General features: G+C 36.7%; 1 protein-coding gene across 1 annotated transcript in view; it reads left to right on the top strand.

The window, feature by feature from the left end:
• Positions 1-22,392, top strand: part of SSH2 (slingshot protein phosphatase 2) — a 239,943-nt gene that overhangs the window by 93,739 nt on the left and 123,812 nt on the right. The window contains 1 exon segment of the mRNA XM_040641086.1: positions 2,192-2,235. Within this exon segment, the coding sequence (XP_040497020.1) occupies positions 2,192-2,235 (44 nt within the window).

Genomic DNA, 22,392 nt, shown 5'->3' with positions numbered 1-22,392 from the left:
AAGGGTTATTTTTTTTAAGATTTTATTTATTTTAGAGAGAGAATGTGAACAGGGTGAGGCGCTGAGGGGGAAGGAGTAGGAGGGGGAAAGAATCTCAAGCAGACTCTATGCTGAGCGCAGAGCCCACCATGGGGCTCGATCTCACAACCCTGAGATCATGACCTGAGCCGAAGCCAAGAGTTAGATGCTCAACCATCTGAGCCACCCAGGTGCCCCCGTACTAGTCTAGCTCTTAAGTGTTCACAGATATTCATTGTATTATTGCACCTCATAACTTACATTTTTCTTAAATGTACCCTTTATATAGTTTTCATACAATTAAAAAATATGGCAAGAATACATTACGAAGTTGAGCTCTGTTAACCAGTAATAACAATAATGAAGCACTTTTGTTAAATGACATTCCAGGAAATCATTTCTGTATATTATAGTTCCCTTGGGCCTCAAAATCTAACATTTACATTTGCTTATCTGAATCTTTTCATTTTCTTTCTTGCAAACTTTCTGGGTTCTGTTGACTCTGGAGGCAATCAGTTCTTTTCCTTTTAACACCTTTCTTTTCAATCCCTAAAAGGAATACTTCTGAACCTAAAACCTCCCCTACAGGCAAATAGTTTAGCACACTATGACATTTAACCTGTCTTCTCTCTGTGGGTAGAATCTTTGCTGCCTTCTTCCCTTTGTGGAAAATAATAAGCATGCCTGAAATCAATAACAAAAATAAAATGAGAATTAAAGTGTAGAGTTTTAAGTAATAGTAGCTGACCAGGAATGGAGACAGAATGATGTAGAGGTGAATGGGTTTGGTTCCATAAACTCGAAAATGTAGGTGGCTCAGTGGCAGACAGTACACACTGTTTGAAATTATTTTTGTCTTCCAGTTTTGATATTCACCAAATAGAGCAAAAGTGACCAAAAAACAAATATAAAATGTCAGGGAACAAACTTAAGGAAAATCTTAGCACCTTAGTATTATTAATTCTCACATCTTTTCTCACTTTTCCTTTATGTCAATATTCTTGTGTACGTGAAAATCTGTGTAATAACTTATATGACCTCACCTAGGCCAGGGAGGAGTAAATGATATGCTTTTTCAATGTGTTAGGAGGCAGTATTTTATCAGTTTTAATTCTAGCTTCACCATATGAGTTTCCTTGGGCAACTTACTTAGTTCCTCTTTGTGAATTTCAGTTTCTTCATCTGTAAAATCCACACTTCATTGAATCTAAATTGCCATGTTATAACACCCTCAATTATGTGCCACTAAGAAAAAATAAATATTGCAATTAAACTATGATTCAGTGCTTTTTCATTGATTGAGCTATCATTGACTGACTATATTTATCCTAAGCTCTGTGTGTGTGTGTGAATCAGTGAGAAATATAGTACCATCAGCCTTCTGAATTATTTTTTAAGGTTTTATTTGTTTGTTTGTTTGTTTGTTTGTTTATTTTAGAGAGAAAGCATGCACAAGCAAGGGCAGGGGCAAGGGTGAGGGAAAGNNGGAAAGAGAATCCCAAGCAGACTCTGCGCTGGACGTGCAGCCCAGTGCTGGGCTCGATCTCAAAACCCCCAAATTGTCACCCAAGCAGAAACCAAGAGTCAGATACTTAACCAGCTGAGCCCCCCCAGGCACCCCTCAGCCTTCTAAATTTATGAGTAATAAGTAGGACAGTGTACTTGAAGTGTAGAGCAAGGAGCCTGGCACATTATAAATATTCAGTAACTAGTAGCCTTTGTGTTGAGGGTGATTCTATTCGTGATTTGATCGTGTGCACTTTGTGAAGTGGCTCATTGTTTAGGTTGTTCTTTGGGGATCAGAATTATTAATAGATCATCTCAATGAGATTTGTTGGTGGCAATCAGAATGCCCACTCATTTTGAATCTGAAGTAGCATAACAGTGGCATAACATCTTTCGTTGGTTTTCAGAGGTAATTCTTTTAACTTTTGGCATTTTGTTATCAATGAAATTTGTCGGCTATTGTTGAAGTTTCCTCCAGAAATAAATTCTGATACATATCAGCCTTCCATGTTGGTTTAAGTTGCTATTTATGGAGAGAATTTGTTCAAGTGCACAGATGAGTGAAATATTCCTACATGTAAAGCTTAGTAAAATTTTATCGTTGATACTATGATATGAGACCTCAGATTTTAAATTTATTTTTTTTATCATTTTCCTGTCTATGCAGGAGGCAGACAGTGGGGAGGAGGAATGCCGGTCACAGCCCCGGAGGTATGTTTGTTCATTATATTCTATAGCATTTCTGTAGTTAATGTTTTTTCTCTAATTCTTTCTTAGTCTTTTCAGATTAGCTTATCCTGGTTTCCCAAGAAGCTTAATTGGTCTCTTAAGAATCCAGTTACTGACTCAGAGATTTAAAATGGTAGATTGCATTATGTTGTACACATGAAACTCATATAATGTTGTATGTCAATTATACATACATACATACATACATACATAAAATGGTAGATTGCTTTAAGAAAGTGCAGGTATGCCAATATTGGCCCAACTTTTACCCAAGTCTAGAGAACTATCTTGAATAATAAAAAAGTAAATTTTCATTACCTTTTAGGAAAATATCAACTGAACATTTCAGCCTTCAGTTTTGTACTTAGGTTTATCATTCATTTTGATAGATATTTAAATTCTTATAGATTGGTCAATATTTCACTTCCTAAATACAAAGGATATACTGAGTAACTTACCCAGTCCTTCAAATACAATGAATACTCACAGAGTAGTGGGCGTATTGTTAAAAGGGTACCAATATCTGCTGTCATTAAAAGAAAAAAGAAAAAGATTCTGTGAGATATTTAGGAAGTATATAAATATTTTTGTTATCTCCTTTAAATGGTTTATAAATCAACTTTTTTCCTCAAGATACAGTTCTGGTAAGTTCAGGATGGCCATTTAAATGCTACCAAACTTGTATCCTCTGAACACAATCGCATGAACCGTTCCGTATGATACAGAGGAAGTATACAAGAAGCATGCTCAGTGTGGAGAACCTGGCTAAAGAGAATGCTTCCTTAATAATGAATTATGAAGTGTTTGTTGCTGTATACCACTCTTGTAAACTACAAGTTTATATAAAAATAGTTCCTTTTCATCAATAACTGAGGTTTATTGACAGTATTTTTCCTGTCTTGGTTAACATGAAAAATTTGGCTTGAAGCTTAATTTCTCACTCTCTCTTGGGGAACATCTGACAGTGAAGCGTCATTCTTTTGCATAGTGCTTAGAGATAGAAACCCAGAAAAAAAATTTAGCTGAATGATCACCAGAGGCACCATAACCTTATTCCCATTAGAGTGAAAAGAGGATTCCAAAAGATTCTGAATTTTCTACTAGGCCAGATGTAAAGATCGTTGGGTTAACTTCAAGCTTTACATATTGACTTGGCATCTACTGGGATAATTGTTGTTCCAAAAATTACATAATGATGAGGCAATGCAAGTTTACTCTCATTCACAGTCCTGAATTGTCAAGCCATTAAGAACCATAAAGACCACTGTTTTTAAATTTGTTGGCAATAAATCATTAATAGGACTAGCAGAGTGTTTTTGTAGGCATCTTCTGTTTAAAAGAAAAGGATCATTTATACCAAGAAGGAATGAAGAAAAACCTGGTAGCACCCGTTTTTTAAAATTTACTTGCCTGTTGTAATTTCTTACATTTAGTATGTTTCCCAGGCTCCTTCTAAATCTAATTGCTTTAGTCTGAGTCAAAGCAAAGAAACTTCTTTTAAGTGCCAGTAATGCACCTTATATATAATGCAGCATCTACAGCTAGATGGTCTGTAAGAGATTGATTTTTTGTGTGTGCCTGACTACTACAGATTATTCTGCATCCCCATCACTTACCACAGAATAAACCAGCAGTGAGTTAGCACCATTTCACTGAGCCTCCCTGAACTCATCTTTTCAGTTCGCGGGCTCAATTGTGGTGCGTTGTAGAGAATTGAATAGTAAACAGCATTATATTTAAAACTAATGCCAATTCCACATAATAAAAAATATGTTGCACTAATTATCTCTTATTTTAACCAAATGCCATTTATTGGGAAAGCCTTAGGTTAAAAGTAATCATTTAATATAATTAGCCCAAACTATGAAGTCTTTAAAAACCGATGTTCACAGGCAACAACAAAAATAGATAAATTAGTCTACATCAAAACTTTTACAAATCATATAGCTGATAAGGGGTCAATGTCCAGAATATATAAAGAACTCTTACAACTCAAACACAATAGAAGAAGAACAGCCTGTCTTATTCAGCTCAGGGTCCTATAATAAAATACGATAGACTGAGTGGCTTAAACAACAGGAATTTATTTCTTACAATTCTGTGGGCAAGGAAATCCAAAATCAATGTGCTGGCAGATTTGGTTCCTGGTGAGAGCTTTCTTCCTGGCTTTCAGACAGCTGTGTTCTTGCTGTGTCCTCATACGGTTGTGTGAGAGAGGATGCCGTGGTCTCTTCTTCATATGTAGACATGAATCCTGTCATGGGAGCCCCGTGATATCATCATGACATCATCCAACCCTAATTTCCTCCCAAAGGCTCCCATCTCTAAATACCATCACATTAGGGGTTAGGGCTTCAACATATGGATGGGGGGGGGGGGGCACACAAATATTCAATTCATAACATTCCACCCTGGCCCCCCAATTCATACCCTTCTCACATAAAAAATATTTTCATTCCATCCCAGTAACCCCAGAAGTCTTAACTCATTTTGGCATCAACTCCGAAGTCTGAAGTCCAAAGTCTCATCTAAATATCTCATCTAAATCATGGGCCGCCGGGTGGCTCAGTTAGTTAAGCATCTGCCTTCGGCTCAGGTCATGGTCCCACGGTCCTGGGATGGAGCCCCATATCAGGCTTCCTGCTCAGTGGAGAGTCTGTTTCTCCCTCTCCCTTTGCCCCTCCCCCTGCTTGTGGTCTCTCATGCTCTCTCTCTCTCAAATTAGTAAAATCTTTTTTAAAAAATATCTGTATCAGGTGAGATTAGAGGCAGAATTTCTCTCCAGCTATGAACCTCTGAAACCAGGTAAGTTATGTGCTTCAAGACACAGTGGTAAGATAAGCTTAGAAAAACGTTCCCATTCCAAAAAGGAAAATATGAGAGAAAGAAGAGGTGACAGGCCCTAAGTTAATCCAAAAGTTAGCAAGGCAAATTCCATTAGATCTTAAGGCTCAATAATAACACTCTTTGGTTTGATACTTTGCACTGGGGACCCACTGGGGCAGTTGTCCTGCCTTCAAGACCCACTGGAGTGGTGGTGTCATCTCCACGGTTCAGCAGGGCAGCCCTGCACCTTTGGCTCCCTTGAAGTGCCACCCATCTGTCATTCTGCAAGGACCCATCTATCTGACACTGTGCTGGGCAGCAGAACCAGCATAAAGGCAGTTTTGCCCCTCAGCCCTTGCACTCTAGGTCTGTGTTTGGAGTAGCAGTCCTGATGATCTCTGAATCGCCTTTGGGATCTTTATTCCCTTTTCTTGACGGATAATGTATATTCACAGCTTTCCTTCATTCCATCTTGTTTTCTTTGCTTCCTTCAGTCCCAGCTGGCAGTGTTTCTGCTAGTATAAATCCCATCTCTATTCCTGGCTTCTGTGGAGATGGCTGTGGAGAGGTCCATGGTTCACACCCACTTTAATCACCACACCCTTTCTTCTGAACATGCTTTCTCATTTTTCTACAACATAGGGAATTTTCCACATCTCTAAGTTCTGTTTCATTTTGCTTAACAACTTCTTCTTCAATTCATTTCTCTCTTCTCATATTTTACTATTTACAGTTGGAAGGAAAAGAAGCTGTTCCTTCAGTGCTTTGATTAAAAATCTCCTGAGCTTAGATATCTGATTCCGTCACTCACAAGTTATACGTTTCACAGAACACTAGAACATGAACATAATTCAGCGAAGTTCTTTTGTACTTTATAACAAGTATTGCTTTTTCTCTGTTATCCAATAACATGTTCCTTATTTCCATCTGAGACCTCATCAGAATGGACGTTACTGCCCGTATTTCTATCAACATTTTGTTTATGATTATGATGTATTCTTTAAGAAGATGGAAGGCTTTTTTGCCAGCCCTCCTCTTTTCTTTCTGCACTCTCACCAGAATTGCCATTGACACTCCCTTCATGACAATCTTACCTTTTTCAAGCAGGCACCTCAGAATTCTTCTAGCCTCTAGGCATTACCCAATTCCAAAGCCACTTCCACATTTTTAGGTATTCAGTATAGCAGCACCCCACTTCTCAGTACCAAAATCTGTATTTGAGTTTTCCAGAGAAAGTAGGAAATATGTGGATAGATTTAGTATAAGGAATTGGTTCACCCAATTATGGAAGCTGGGAAGTCCCCAAGATCTGCAAGTTGGAGACCCTGGAGAGCTGATGGTCTAACTTCCAGTCTGAGCCTGAGCCTGATCAGGAAAAGACTGATGTCATAGCTCAAAGACAGGCAGAGGGAGCAAATTCTTCCTTGCTCAGCCTTTTGTTCTATTCAGGCCTTCAGTGGCTTTCAATGGAATGGTGTAGCCTACCTACATTGGGAAGGGCCATCTGTTTTACTCAGTCTACTTATTGAACTGTTAATCTCATCCAGAAACACCTTCAAAGGCACCCCCAGAATAATGTTTAACCAAATTTCTGGGCGCAGGAATTTGTGGCCCAGCCAAGTTGACACATAAAATTAACCTTTGAATAACTCAATTAAAAAATGGGTAAAGAACATTTCTCCAAAGAAGATATGCAAATGACCAATAAGTACATGAAAAGATGTTCAGTGTCACTAATCATTAGGGAAATGCAAATCAAAACTACAGTGAGATATATCACCACACTCATCAGGATGGCCACTATCCAAAAAACAGAAGATAACAAGTATTAGTGAGGATATGAAGAAATTGAAACCCTTGTGCACTGTTGGTGAGAATGTAAAATGGCACAGTATAGCAGGTCCTCAAAAAACTGAAAATATAATTCCATATGATCTAGCAATTCCACTTCTGGTTATATACCCAAAACAATCAAAAGCAGAGTCTTGAGAAATTTGTACACCCATGTTCATAGCAACATTATTCACAATAGCCAAAAGATGGAAGCAACCCAAGTGTCCACTGGCAGATAAATGGATGAACAAATTACGGTATATACATATAATGGAATATTACTCAGCCTTAAAAAGGATGGAAATTCTGACACATGTTACAACATGGATAAACCTTGAGGACATTATGCTAAGTGAAATAAGCCAGTCACCAAATAATACATATTGTATGTTTCCACTTACACAAGGTACCTACAGTAGTCAGATTCTCAGAGATAGAAAATAGAATGTTGATTGCCAGGGGCTGGGGGAAGAAGAGAATGGAGTTATTGTTTAATGGGTATAGAGTTAAAGTTTTGGAAGAGAAAAAAGTTCTAGAGGGGAATGGTGGTAATAGTTGCTCAACAGTGGGAATGTACTTAATACACACTTACAAATAGTTAAGATGGCAAATTTTATGTTATATACATTTTACTGTAGTTAAAAAACAATGTATTCATGCTACATTGGCCCCTTTTTATGACAATTCTGCCAATACTTTGTCTTTCTCAAAAGATAAGCATAAAAAGATAACATGATCACAGAGCTAAAAATCCGGTTGTATATTTTTTTTTGGTAAAAAAGCTAAATGGATGACACTTAATGCCAGTCTTCCTTGTGCATGTTTGTGAACTCATTGCATTGCTGATTGTGTTGTAACCCACTTTGCTTAATTGGGAACAACCAGGAAGGTGAGTATAAGACTAAACCATACAGCATTCAATATTCAACGATTTGACCTATAAATGGCTCTCTCATATGAGTTAACTAATAAAATTATAAGACAATAAATAAAAATGAACAAAAGAAATATACTGAAATCTCTGAAATCCCAAGACATCTTTTTTAAGGTGAATAGTGGTGATAGGAAACAAAGTACTTTAGATCTAAATTTAGAAAATAAGCATTTTAATTATAGTAGAGTTCTTTTATTCCTGTGTGTACCAACTCTAAGCTAAGAATTGTATAAAGTAAAGAGAAAAGGAATGACCTTTAGGAAATTGTTTGTAAGGTCAGAAATTTATAGTATTGTACAATAATATGGCTTCAAAGATCCAGAAATTGTGCTATTTTTTTTAAAAAGGCAAATGAATATTTAAACCACACAGGACAGTTTTTATATTGTCCCCAGTCAATTCAAGCAATACATATAATATTTGTTACCAATTTTTGTTTGTTTCAAATTTTTTTTTGTCTTTTTTTCCCCATTGTGTTTTATTGACTTTAGAAGTGCAAACACCGTGAGTGAATTCTACAGGGAGATTTTTTTTTTTTTTTCATTTTTACAGGGAGATTTTAATGGAATAGAATGGTGGTCTGTAAAGAAGGTGACTTTTTAAATTTTATTGTAGTCAACATACAATATTATATTACTTTCAGTTGTACAACATAGTGATTCAACATTTATGTACATTACAAAGTAATCACCGTGATAAATCTATGTACTACCTGTCACCACACAAGTTGTTGCAGTATTATCTCTGTCCCCTGTACTGTTTATACATTGCATCCCGTGTCTTATTTATTTTATAACTGGAAGTCTGTTTCCCCTATTTCACCCATCCCCACAATCCTTCCACTCTGGCAACCAACAGATTGTTCCCTGTATCTATGAGTCTGTTTCTGTTTTGTTGTTCACTCATTTTGTTTTTTAGATTTCACATATAAGTGAAATCATACAGTATTTATCTTTCTCTAACTTATTTCACTTAACATAATACTCCCTCGTTTCATCCATGTCACAAAAAGCAAGATTTCATTCTTTTTTATGGCTCAGTAATAGTTGACATATTCTGTCGTGTGTGTGTGTGTGTGTGTACATATATACATACATACGTGTATATATATACTTACCACATCTTCTTTACCCAGTCATCTATTAATGGACACCTAGTTTCCTTCCATATCTTGGCTATTTTAAATAATGCTGCAGTGAACATAGGGATGTATATATCTTTTCGAATTCGTGTTACTGTGTTTTTCAGATAAATGCCCAGAAGTGGAATTGCTGGATCATATGGTAGTTCTATTTTTAATTTTCTGAGGAACCTCCGTACTATTTTCCATAGTGGCTACACTGTTTTGCATTCCCACCAACACTGCACAAGTCCCTTTCCTGCACATCTTTACCAATACTTGTTATTTCTTGTGTTTTGGATACTAGCCATTCTGACAGGTGTGAGCTGATATTTCGTGGTTTTGATTTGCATTTCCCTGATGATGAGTGATATTGAGTATCTTTTCATATGTTTGTTGTCCATCTATGTATCTTCTTGGAAAAATGTAAATTCAGGTCCTTTGTCCATTTTCAAATTGAATTGTTTGGTTTTTATATATATTGGATATTAGCCCTTTATTAATTATGTCATTTGCAAATATCTTTTCCCATTCAGTAAGTTGCCTTTCATTTTGTTGATGTTTTCCTTCCCTATGCAAAAACGTTTCAGCTTGATACAGCCCCATTTGTTTATTTTTGCTTTTATTGCCCTGTCTGAGGAGACAGATCCAAAAAAATATTGCTGACACCAGTGTCCAAGAGCTTACTGCCTATGTTTTCTTCCAGGAGTTTTAAGTTATCAGGTCTCACATTTAGGTGTTCAATCTGTTTTGAGTTTATTTTTGTATGTGGTGTAAAAATTTGTCCAGTTTTGTTATGTAAGCTGTCCAGTTTTCCTGGTACTATTTATTAAAGAGACTGTCTTTTTTCTAATATATATTCTTGCCTCCTTTGTCAAAGATTAATTGTATAATGGTGAGTTTATTTCTAGACTCTACTCTGTTCCATTGAACTATGTGCCTGTTTTTATGCCAGTGTCATTACTGTTTGGATTACTATAGCTTTGTAGTATAGTTTGACATCAGGGAGTGTTATACCTCAGCTTTGTTCTTTCTCAAGATTGATTTGGCTATCAGAGCCTTTTGTGGTTCCATACAAATTTTAGGATTACTTGTTCTAGTTCTGTGAAAATTTTCTATTCGTATTTTGATAGAGATTGTGGTGAATCTGTAGATTGCTTTGAGTGGTATGGACCTTTTAACAATCTTAATTCTTCCAATCCATGAGCATAGTTTATCTTTCCACTTAGTTTTTGTCAACTTTAATTTCTTTCATCAGTGTCTTATATTTTTCAGAGTATAGGTCTTTCACCTCCTTGGTTAAATTTATCCCTAGGTATGTTATTCTTATTAATACAATTGTAAATGAAATTGTTCTCTTAATTTCACTCTCTGACAGTTCATTATTAGTGTATAAAAATGGAACAGATTTATGTATACGGAGTTCATATCTGGCAACTTTACTGAATTAATTTATTCTAATAATTTTTTGGTGGAGTCTTTAGGGTTTTCTATACATAGTACCATTCAAACTGCGAATAGTGACAGTTTTACCTCTTCCTTTCCAATTCGGATGTCTTTTGTTTCTTTTTCTTGTCTGATCACTGTGTCTAATACTATGTTGAATAATAGTGGCAAGAGTGGGCATTATCTTATTCCTGATCTTAGAGGAAAAGCTTTCAGCTTTTCACCATCAGATATGGTGGTAGCTGTGGGTTTGTCATATGTGGCCTTTATTGTGTTGAAGTATGTGCCCTCTATACCCATTTTGTTAAAAGTTTTTTCATAAATGATATTGAAATTTATCAAATGCTTTTTCAGCATTTATTGACATGGTTATCTGATTTATATCCTTCTTTTTGTTAATGTGGTGTATCATATTGGTTGATTTGTGGATATTGAACCATCCTTGCATCCTCAGAATAAATCCCACTTGGTTATGGTGTATGATTTTTTTAATGTATCATTGAATTGAATTTGCTAATATTTTGTTGAGGATTTTTGCATCTATATTCATCAGGGATAATGGCTTGTAATTTTCTTTTTTTGTGATGTCTTTGGGTTTTGGTATTAGGGTAATGCTGGTCTTATAGAATGATTTTGGAAGCATTCCTTCCTCTTTAGTTTTCTGGAATAGTTTGAGAAGGATAGGGATTAACTCTTCCATAAATTTTTGGTAGAATTCACCCGTGAAGTTATCTGGTCCTGGACTTTTGTTTATTGGGAATTCTTTGATTACAGGTTCAATTTCATTACTAGTCATCAGTCTACTCAGATTTTCTATTTCTTTTCGATTCAGTCTTGAAAGATTGTGTCTAGGAATTTATCTCTTTTTCTAGGTGTCCCATTTGTTGTCATATAATTGTTTGTACTAGTTTCTTATGATTCTTTGTATTTCTGTAGTATCAGTTGTAACTTCTCTTTGATTTCTGATTTTATTTATTTGGTTCCTCTCTTTTTCTTGATGAGTCTGACTAAAAGCTCATCAATTTTGTTTCTTTTTTCAAAGAACTGCCTCCTACTTATGTTGATGTTTTCTTTTTTTTACTTTAGTCTCTATGTCATTTATTTTCACTCTGATTATTTCCTTCCTTGAACTAACTTTGGGCTTTGTTCTTTCTCTAGTCCTTTGGGTGTGATGTTACATTGTTGTCTTGAGATTTTTCTTGTCTCTTGAGGTGGACCTATATTGCTATCAACTTCCCTTTGAGAACTACCTTTGGTTTGTTCCACAGATTTTGGACTGTTGTGTTTTTATTTTCATTTGTCTCTAAGTACTTTTTTATTTCCTCTCAATTTCTTCATTGATCCATTGGTTGTTTAATAGCATGTTTTTCAGCCTCCACGTGTTTATGTTTTTCCCAGTTTTCTTCTTGTAATTGATTTCTAGTTTCATTGTGTTGTGGTTGGAAAAGATGTGTGATATGATTTCAGTCTTCTTAAATTCATTGAGACTTGTTTTGTGACCTAACGTGATTTATGCTGGAGAATATTCCACGTGTACTTGAAAAAAAAAATCTATTCTGCTATTTTAGATGGAATGTTCTACAGATATTTATGAAGTTCATCTGGGCTAATGAGTGATTTAAGGCCAATGTTTTCTCGTTGATTTTCTGTCTGAATGATCTATCCATTGATGAAAGTGGGGTGTTAAAGTTCCCTACTTTATTGTATTACTGTCAGTTTCTTCTTTTATGTCTGTTAATATTTGCTTTATTTATTTAGGTGCTGCTATGTTGGGTGTTCTTTTCCCTTGGGATTTGGTGACCCTCCTTAGTGTTACGTTTTCCTTTCTATTTATTTATTTATTTGTTTGTTTGTTTGTTTATTTATTTATTTATTTTGGTATCTATTATAGGTATTTGGTTTGTGGTTACCATGAGGTTCATATATAACATCCTACCTATATAGCCACCTATTTTAAGTCAATTATTGCTTCAGTTCAAACACATTCTAAAAGCACTACATCGTTACTTCCTCCCTCCCCATGTTTTATGTTTTTGATGTCATATTTTACATCTTATTATTTTGTGTATTCTTTGACTAATTGTAGATATGGATGATTTTGCTAATTTTGTATTTTAACCTTCATACTAGCTATTTAGGTGGTTGATCCACCACCTTTCCTATATGTTTACTTTTACCAATGAGATTTTTTTTCTTTCATAATTTTCTTAGCTCTAGCTATGTACTTTTCTTTTCCATTTAAAGAAGTCTCTTTAATATTTATTATAGGGCCAGTTTGGTGTTGATGAACTCCTTTGTCTTCTGCTTTTCTGGGAAATTCCTTATCTCTCCTTTAAGTCTGAGTGATAACCTTGTTGGGTGGAGTATTCTTGGTTGGAAGTTTTTTCCTTTTAGCATCTTGAATATATTATGCTACTCTCTTCTAGCCTGTTAAGTTTCTGCTAACAAATCAACTGATAGTCTTATGGGAGTTCCTTTGTACATTGGTAGTTGTTTTTTCTCTTGCTGCTTTTAAGATTCTCTCTTTATCTTTAACTGATGACGCTTGGATGATAATGTGTGTTGGTGTGGGTCTCTTTGGGTTCATCTTACTGGGGACTCTTTTTGCTTCCTGGACTTGGATGTCTGTTTCCTTCACCAGGTTAGGGAAGTTTTCAGCAATTATTTCTTCAGATAGTTTTTCTGTCCCTTTCTCTCCCTCTTTTCTCCTTTTGGGAGCCCTATGATGCAAATGTTTGTATGCTTGATGTTGTCCCTTAAACTAGCCTCATTTTTAAAAATTCTTTTTTCAGGGCACCTGGGTGGCTCAGTCGTTAAGCGTCTGCCTTTGGCTCAGGTCATGATCCCAGGGTCCTGGGATCGAGCCCCGGATCGGGCTCCCTGCTCAGCAGGAAGCCTGCTTCTCCCTCTCCCACTCCCCCTGCTTGTGTTCCCTCTCTCACTGTGTCTTTCTCTGTCAAATAAACAAAATCTTTTTTTTTTTTTAATTCTTTTTTCTTTTTGCTCTTCTGATCGGGTGATTTCCATTACCCTGTCTTCCAGATCACTGATCCATTCTTCTACATTCTGATCTGCTGTTGATTCCCTCTAGTGTATTTTTCATTTTAGTAATTGAACTCTTCAGCTGTAATTGGTTCTTTTTATATTTTCTGTTTCTTTGTTGAAATTCTTGCTGTGTTCATGCATTCTTCTCCTGTGTTCCTTGAGCTTTTTTATGACCATTACTTTGAACTTTATCTGGTAGATTGTTTATTTCCATCGTGTTTAGTTCTTTTTCTGAGATTTTATCATATTCTTTCTTTTGGAACATATTCCTGTCTTTTTATTTTACCTAACTCTCTATTTGTTTTTATGTATTAGATCAGTTACATGTACCAGCTTTGAAAGACTGGCTTTATGCAGAAGTCACCCTGTGGGGCCCAGTAGCACAAACACCCCTGATCACCTGAGGCAGGTCCCTCAGGGGTGTTTCTTGTGTGGGCTGTATACACCTTCCTGTTGTGGGGTAGCCACAATAGCCATAAGCATGCTGGTAGGCTGGGCAGCTCTCTGGCACAGCTGACTGCTGTGTTTGGCTGTGACTGTTGCAAGCCTTCTAGGTGCAGGGCTGGCCCTTCAAGGCAGGAGCACTTAGGAATGGCTGTGGTGCTGACTGAGTGTGCCTGTGCCTGTGGGATGTGGTGGATCAGGGATCCACGTGGGAGGGGCTAGATGGGCAGGTTGGATGGGGCTGGCGGTGCCCATGGAGAGTGTCAGAAATGGCACCTGCTATGGCCAGGAAAACCAGGTAGAAGGGAAGTAAAAAATAAGTGCCCGCCAGTGATTCTGTCTCCAGAGAACATTACAACAGGTCACTGCTTCTCCAGCACGCACCATAAAGTTAGTCAGTGGATCTCCTTCATGTGTGGGAGGAGGTGAGCTCACTATCTTCTTGCTTTACCATCTTGATCCCACCTCCAGAAGGTGACTTCTAAGGTTTCATACCTATTAGTGGGGAGCCAGTTATATCCAAAATATGACCAGTAGGAATCTCTTGCCCTGTGGAGGAATCCAAAATAACGGGAGCTGGAAGTACTGACCCTTTTCTTTTAAATTAATCAATGTGAAGTTATTTTTCTTTTTCTTTTTTCTTTTCTTTTTTTTTTTTTTAAGCAAGCTCTGTGCCCAGCGTGGTGCTTGAACTCACGACCCTGAGATCAAGAGTTACATGCTCCACTGACTGAGCCAGCCAAGTGCCCCTGGGAAGTTATTTTTCATATTTTTCATGTTCAACCCAAAGCCTCTCATGTTTTTAAGCCTGGTATCTTCTTTTTTTAGTCATTGATAGACATAAAAAATTACTCACCATCTACTGAGAAAGTTCTTCACCTTTGAAAACATGTTACTTCCCCCAAGGTACTTCAGACCTAGCAATGAAAACAAAGTGTGCAGCAGATGGGATAGAGAGCATTGTGGGCCAAAGGAATCTTGGGAAATCTCTCGGAAGAGCTGGATCTTGAATGAATGGGATTTAGGTAGAACAGAAAGAGAGCATTCCAAATGTAGGAGGATGGAGAGAGTGGAAAGATATCTAAGAAGTCTGGAAGTAGGTGCTAATGTGTTTTAGGGACAATAAGAAGATAATTGTCTGTATCTTAAAAGCAGAGTTTTTATTTGATTGATCTTTGTCTAGAAGAATGACATGATTGCCAGAAGAGTATGGCAGTGTTAAACAGTGTGAAAGGAGGCAAGAAAACTATCCAGGAAGCTGTTGCAGGCAAATGGCTAGAGGTGGGCAATCTCCTCCCCATCTGACAACAGCATGAAGATAGGGGCTATGCCTTTTATCTCAGTATCTACAGCAATTAGCATGTAGTTGGCACTTAGTAAGTGCTTGAGTGAATGTTGAATGAATAAATGAAAATAAAAGTGTTGATATCTCTACTAAAAATGATGTGGTTAAAAACAAAAAGAACTTGTTTGAGTTTACCTTTGAACATGTAAAATAACGGTGCAGTAGTCAAGTGGAGACCTCTTGAGGACAGTTGAAAGAAAACAGAATCAGGGCATCTCTTTGTGTATAGTTTCACAATGGCACTGTGTTAACTAATTCATTGAATTGGTGGCCAGATCTTTTCTCCAAATCTTAGTCTTTGGTACCTCATTAGGGTTTTTTAATCTTGTATTTGCTCTATTATTTGTGCTTTTGGGATATGTCTTCATTTAATTTCAGTTTATTTGGTGAAATAATTTTAGTATGGATTTAAATTCATAATAACAATAAATATACTACATTACCCATGAGAAAAGGACAGATATACTTCCACCTCAGGATATGTTCTAGTTAAAGAATATATTATCCTAGAGAATAAGAGTATTGTACTTAAATAAAAAAAGAAACAAGGTAGGAAATCTGAGCTGATGATTTAATTCTCATTTTTATCATCTTTAAAATTTTGAAATAATCTCATATTTACAGAAAGCTGCAAATACAAGGAATTTTTTTCCTGAGCCATTTGATTGTAAAATGCTCTATCACCTTGCTTTTCTGTTTTAAGAAATAGAATGATGATATTTACATTTCACAGAGTAATTGAATATTTATTGAACTTGTAACAGTATGTGTGTGTGTGATTTGTTTGCTTACAAACATAGAACTTTCCATACATTAAAAATTGGTTCTATCTGATCACATTGAAGCCATACATCTTTTGCTATTGACCCTTCTGAAGTTTGAATCTCTGCCTCCCATCATGCAGGTTATTCTTGTAATCCAGAGAACTATCAACTGTTTGTAAACATTTGGGTATCGCCAGCAGAGGGTGTAGTGAGCTGTCCTCTCATTCTGTTGAGTTCCGCCACTGTGTGGAGTTGCTCCTTTAAATTGTTAAGTGAACACTTTTTTTTTAAAGAATGTATTTATTTTAATTGTGAAAAAATATATATAACATAACATTTGCCCTGTTAACCATTTTTAAGCATATAATTCTCTGGCATTAAGTACATTCACATTGGCTCTTTTCCTAGTTTCTTGAGAAGAGTGAGAATTCTCATTTCACTGAAGTATTCTTTGTTTCTGAAGAATGTATTCACAGATATTTTACATTTATCTGGCATGTTCTGCTTCTGGTAGCTATGAAAGACATTTTTTTTTTAATCTGGTTTAAAAAGCAAATCTAATTATTGCAGCTATGATGAAATTAGGTGTATCTTTTAAAGCTAGGTAAATAATTTTACTTTTTTTCCAGATGTTATTCTTCATGGCATTAACAACAAAAGCAACAAAAATGTAAATTTCCCCTCAATTCTTGATTCTTCCAAACTAAGTTTTAGAAAAGTTGTTTTCTGGGATAAAGAAAGGGGGGGTAATCAGAAGGGGAAATGAAACATGAGAGACTATGGACTATGAGAAACAAACTGGGGGCTGCAGAGGGGAGGGGGGTGGGGGAATGGGATAGACCGGTGATGGGTAGTAAGGAGGGCACATATTGCATGGTGCACTGGGTGTTATACACAACTAATGAATCATCGAGCCTTACATCGAAAACCGGGGATGTACTGTATGGTGACTAACATAATATAATAAAAAATCATTATTAAAATAAAAAAAAAAGTTGTTTTCTTATGTAAATATATAGAATTATTGAATTATTATATTGTACAGGAACTAATATAACACATGTTAATTACATTTCAATTTTTAAAAAAGATTCCATACAGCAAGAAGATGTAACAGTTATAAACCTCTATGTACCTAATGAAAAACCATCAAGGGGCGCCTGGGTGGCACAGCGGTTAAGCGTCTGCCTTCGGCTCAGGGTGTGATCCCGGCATTCCGGGATCAAGCCCCACATCAGGCTCCTCCGCTATGAGCCTGCTTCTTCCTCTCCCACTCCCCCTGCTTGTGTTCCCTCTCTCGCTGGCTGTCTCTATCTCTGTCAAATAAATAAATAAAATCTTAAAAAAAAAAGAAAAGAAAAACCATCAAAATGTATGAAGCAAAAACTAAAAGAATTGAAGGGAGAATCCCTGTACCCCTCCCCTCCCCCCCCCACGCTCCTGCTCTCCCTCTCTCATGTTTACGCGCTCTCTCAAATCTTTTTAAAAAATGGTTAAGATCATAATTTTTGTGTATTTTACCACAATAAAAAAGAAAAAATACCTATCACTCATAATTATTTATTGTAACAAAATCTTTTTAGCTACATGACTTTTGACTGTAGATTCCTGTGGACTACATCCTGGAAACGAGTGAATAAGAGATTTTCTTTTCAACTGGACTTTTTCTCCCATTACCAGTACCAATATTTGGCAGAAATTCTCTATTCCAGAGTGAAAAATTCTGAGGCAGAATTCCTCCACTAGAGGGGAGATAAGACGTAGATGTAGGCAGCTGTGCGAGTGGCCTCTGCAGTTTCCCTACCATTCAAAGCATTATACATTCCATAATTCAGTTCTCATCAAAAAAAACTGTAAAGCATTAGAACAAATAATCTCTTCATCGATGCAGTATTTTTTTTTTCCTCCTGAGGAAAGGGCAAATGGGGAAGAACAACAGTATAATCATATCAGAAGAGGAAAGAGACTCTTTCACAGGTAGAGGAAAGAGCTGACAGTCAAGAACTCTTGAGGAGGAGCGCCTGGGTGGCTCAGGAGGTGAAAGGAAGCATCTGCCTTCAGCTCAGGTCATGATCTCAGGCTCCTGGGATCGAGCCCCGCATCGGGCTCCCTGCTCAGCAAGGAACCTGCTTCTCTCTCTCCCTCTGCCCCTCCCCTGCTTGTGCTCTCTCTCTCTCCCTCTCTCTCAAATAAATAAATTGAACCTTTAAAAAAAATTAAAAAAAAAAAAACTCTTGAGGAGCAGTTGAAAGAATATATTTCCTACTTGCCGTCCCTTCTCCCTGGCAAGCTGGACAGACTACAAGACAGAGAATGGTGTGGCAACATGGCCTCTAACATACAGACCCTTCAGATCAACCAGTAACTGTAGAACGAAGTGTTCATAATGAGATTCAAATTTTCTAAAGACAAGGATTAGTGAGTGCAAGATTCTTTTTCCATTCTTACTTTTTTTTTTAAGATTTTATTTATTTATTGGACAGAGATAGAGACAGCCAGCGAGAGAGGGAACACAAGCAGGGGGAGTGGGAGAGGAAGAAGCAGGCTCCCAGCGGAGGAGCCTGATGTGGGTCCCGATCCCATAACGCCGGGATCACGCCGACGCTTAACCGCTGTGCCACCCAGGCGCCCCCCCATTCTTACTCTTTGTTAAAATGAACACAGGTGCCAGGGAATTGTGCTTTTTCAGCATTCCACTCTACTATACGTTATTAGATTGTCCTTGAGTCATATTCTTTTTTAGTTTTATTGAGAAATAATTGACAAATATAGAATTATATTTTATAGGTAAATTTTGAGGCTTTAATCAGGAAGGTCTAGCAGTTAAAAATGTATGATTATGCCTCTAGCAAAATAAATAATTCTCAATACCTAACAAGTATATATGTGCTAACTACTAAAACCAAGGGGCATCTCCCTATAAGAACTAGGTAGATGCTGTAAAGTTAAAAGATCTAATGATTAAATAATTATCATAATTAATAAAATAATTAAACAATGATTATAGCAATGAATTTTTAATTTTCATCTCCATCCAATATGAGGTTTCTGTACTTTTTTCTTTTTTTCTTTTATTTACTTATTTATTTATTATTTTTTTAAAATTATGTCATGTTAGTCACCATACAGTACATCATTAGTTTTTGATGTAGTGTTCAATGATTCACTGGGTGTTACGTATAACAGCCAGTGCACGTCACAACATGTGCCCTCCTTAATACCCACCCCCCTGTCCTCTGAAACCCTCAGTTTGTTTACCGGGGTCCATAGTCTCTCTTAGTTCATCTCCCTCTCTGATTTCATGCCCTTCAGATTTCCCTCCCTTCCCTTATGGTCCTCTGTGCTATTGCTTATGTTCCACATATGAGTGAAACCATATGATAATTGTCTTTCTCTGCTTGACTTACTTCACTTAGCATAATCCCCTCCAGTTCCATCCATGTGTTTGCAAATGGTGGGTATTCATCCTTTCTGATAGCTGAATAATATTCCATTATATATATATATACCACATCTTCTTTATCCATTCGTCTGTTGAAGGGCATCTCGGCTCCTTCCACAGTTTGGCTATTGTGGACATCGCTGCTATGAACATTGGGGTGCATGTGCCCCTTCTTTTCACTACATCTGTATCTTTGGGGTAGATACCTAGTAGTGCCATTGCTGGGTTGTAGGGTAGCTCTATTTTTAACATCTTGAGGAACCTCCATACTGTTTTCCAGAGTGGCTGTACCAACTTGCATTCCCACCAACAGTGTAAGAGGGTTCCCCTTTCTCCACATCCTCATTCCACTATCCAGTATGAGGTTTCTGTACTTTTTTGAATTAAAAAAAGTCTTTCAGTAATAGCAAAGTGCTATACAAATATTCTTTTTAAAGTTAATCCTTTTAAAACGGCATTGTCAAGGAGCTGTAAGAGAGAGTTGAAGCCACAGCCACTGTTATTATCTGCAGTGCTCCACATGTGGGTACAATACCTCCATGGCAACCACATGACAATCCGCATGTGCCTCTTCAGCTAAGTGGGCTGCAACTTCTTGTGTCAGGGTCTGTCCATCCCATCAAGGTCCAAAAGGTGTGGGGAAAAGACCACAAACCAGGCCTTAGAGATTTTAAAGCCAAGGTCATAAGGCTGGTAGGCAAAAGAATTATTGGTTCTCAAATTGGAAATGAACCAAATTAGAGTGATCTTTTATTATCAACTAGGCGTTTCTATGGTGGGTCTATAGAACACAACCGGAGTGTCTTTCACAATAGTAGCTATTACCTGGAAAGCTTTCATTGTTTGGTGGGGCTCAATTCCATGATGCCGAGACCAAGACCCCAGCTGAAACCAAGAGTCCCACGCCCAACCGACTGTACCACCCAGGTGTCCCTCCTCTGATACTTTTAATTTACCTAGGACCTGTGAGATGAATAGGTCTCAAGACCTTCCTTACAGGAGACTAGGAAAATACTTCTAGGAGGCATGCCCTAAAGCACAGTCCTTAATAACAAAGGATTCACCATCAATTTCAAACTGTTTCTATAGAGGGCTATGCTCATTAAGAACCAAGCAATGAAAGCTTTCCAAGTATTGTACCCACATGTGGAGCACTCAGGCTCCACTCTCAGTGATGAATTGGCTTGGGACTTTCCCTCCCTCTCCCTATGCCCCTCCCCCCTCGCCCACACGTGCGCTTGCACATTCTCTCTCTCTCTCTCTCTCTCTCTCTCTCTCTCTCTCGGATGAAGCCCTATCCTACAGACAAAAAATATGGCCAAGGAAACTCAGGGAATGAGTTTGAAGGCATAAATCCAGGATAGGAGAGCCACTATATTAAGGACTTTCTTTTCTTCCCATCAACAACAACAAAAAAAGCAGAACATACAAATAAAAGAGAACTATATATATACATATATTTTTTAAAGACATATTCACAGGATAGTTCCACTCACTCATGAAAAAAATTTTTAGTGAATTTGTTGTTAGTCCTGCTTTTAAAACTATGTTGAATTTTGTAATTCTGTTCTATATTAATTTGATGAATGAAATTAGCAATGTGAGTTCATAATAATTCACAGATCTTTCTCTAGGAAAGGACTTCAGTTTTCACACTCTTGTTTGTTTCCCCTTTAGGCTCTCAGCCCCCATGCATTCCTTGTTTTTGCATTCCCAAGATCCAGGCCAACCCCTGACATGCATTACCTAATTGTTAAATTATGAATAAATTAATGATAAATGTATGAATTGAAACTAGGGAAGCTTGTACAGCAATAAGCATCTTGTAGCTTTAAAAGTAATTCATGACTGGATGATTAACTTTTTATAGCACTATTACCTTCTCCCAAAATGATTTTCCCAATGAATGAAAGGTGTAATTAACTTCACTTGAAAAACAGCTTACAAATAAGAACCAAAGATTTGCCTTTTCCTTCTTCCCCACTTCTCTACCCTCCTCTTCCAACCCCCAAAATTAGAATCTCATCTTCCTTCAGGAAATATTCAGGGAACTTTAAAAAATTAATAAAGTTAATATACTTTCCTTCTTGTTCACTACAAGTTATTTGTTTTGGATGAAAGGATAAGAGGCTATTAGGAAAGTCTTATTCTGAATACTTAATTCAGAACTGCTGAGTTCAGTATAAGATCAAGCTTTTTTTATCTTCTGATATTCTTGTGCTTATGGATTTAAACAGTATAAACTGTGGGAACTCCTGATATACATGATTTTTTTTACCCTGAAACATATATACATGTGTGCTTGCGTGTGTGTGTGTGTGTGTGTGTGTGTGTGTGTACACATGCATACATACACACATAGGTATATATTTCAGGGTAAGGAAACTATATATATATATATACACACACTCCCACACAGGTGACATATATATATGTCACCTATGTGTATGTTTAGTTTTAAATATATTTTAAAGGAAATAGATCCTACAGAAAGATTTCCTATGATAACCCAAATGAACTCAGATTGCCGTCATTATCAAATTACATGTCACTTCAGCATGCATATTTAATTATCTTAGAAGATGCCGTAAACTCTCTGATGGACAATTTTTAAAAAGTGAAATTAAAGAGCATTTACTAGAACTAGTATGTTGAATATTAGTATTTACAGAATATTAGTCTTCTGAAAAGACACTTCAAAATGTTTGCCATATTTTTATCTTCAGAACAAGATTTCTGAAAAACAAAAATTTCCCAGGTAAAAGTAAAAATTTATCCCAGAGCAGCATCTGTTCTTTAAATTGGATTGAAGCAGAAACATATATAAATGTATATAAATTACAGGCATACAATTTCTATCATACCTATGTAATGGCAGGGAATTGGACTACGTTATTGTTTTTCTATCCTCATTGTAATATTATTTCTTTTTTTTTTTTT

The sequence above is a fragment of the Ursus maritimus genome, unplaced genomic scaffold (assembly GCF_017311325.1).
Source record: "Ursus maritimus isolate PB19 unplaced genomic scaffold, ASM1731132v1 scaffold_24, whole genome shotgun sequence".
Classification (NCBI taxonomy): Eukaryota; Metazoa; Chordata; class Mammalia; order Carnivora; family Ursidae; genus Ursus; species Ursus maritimus.
Note: the sequence above shows the minus strand (reverse complement) of the source record. Positions and strands in the feature narration are given on the sequence as shown.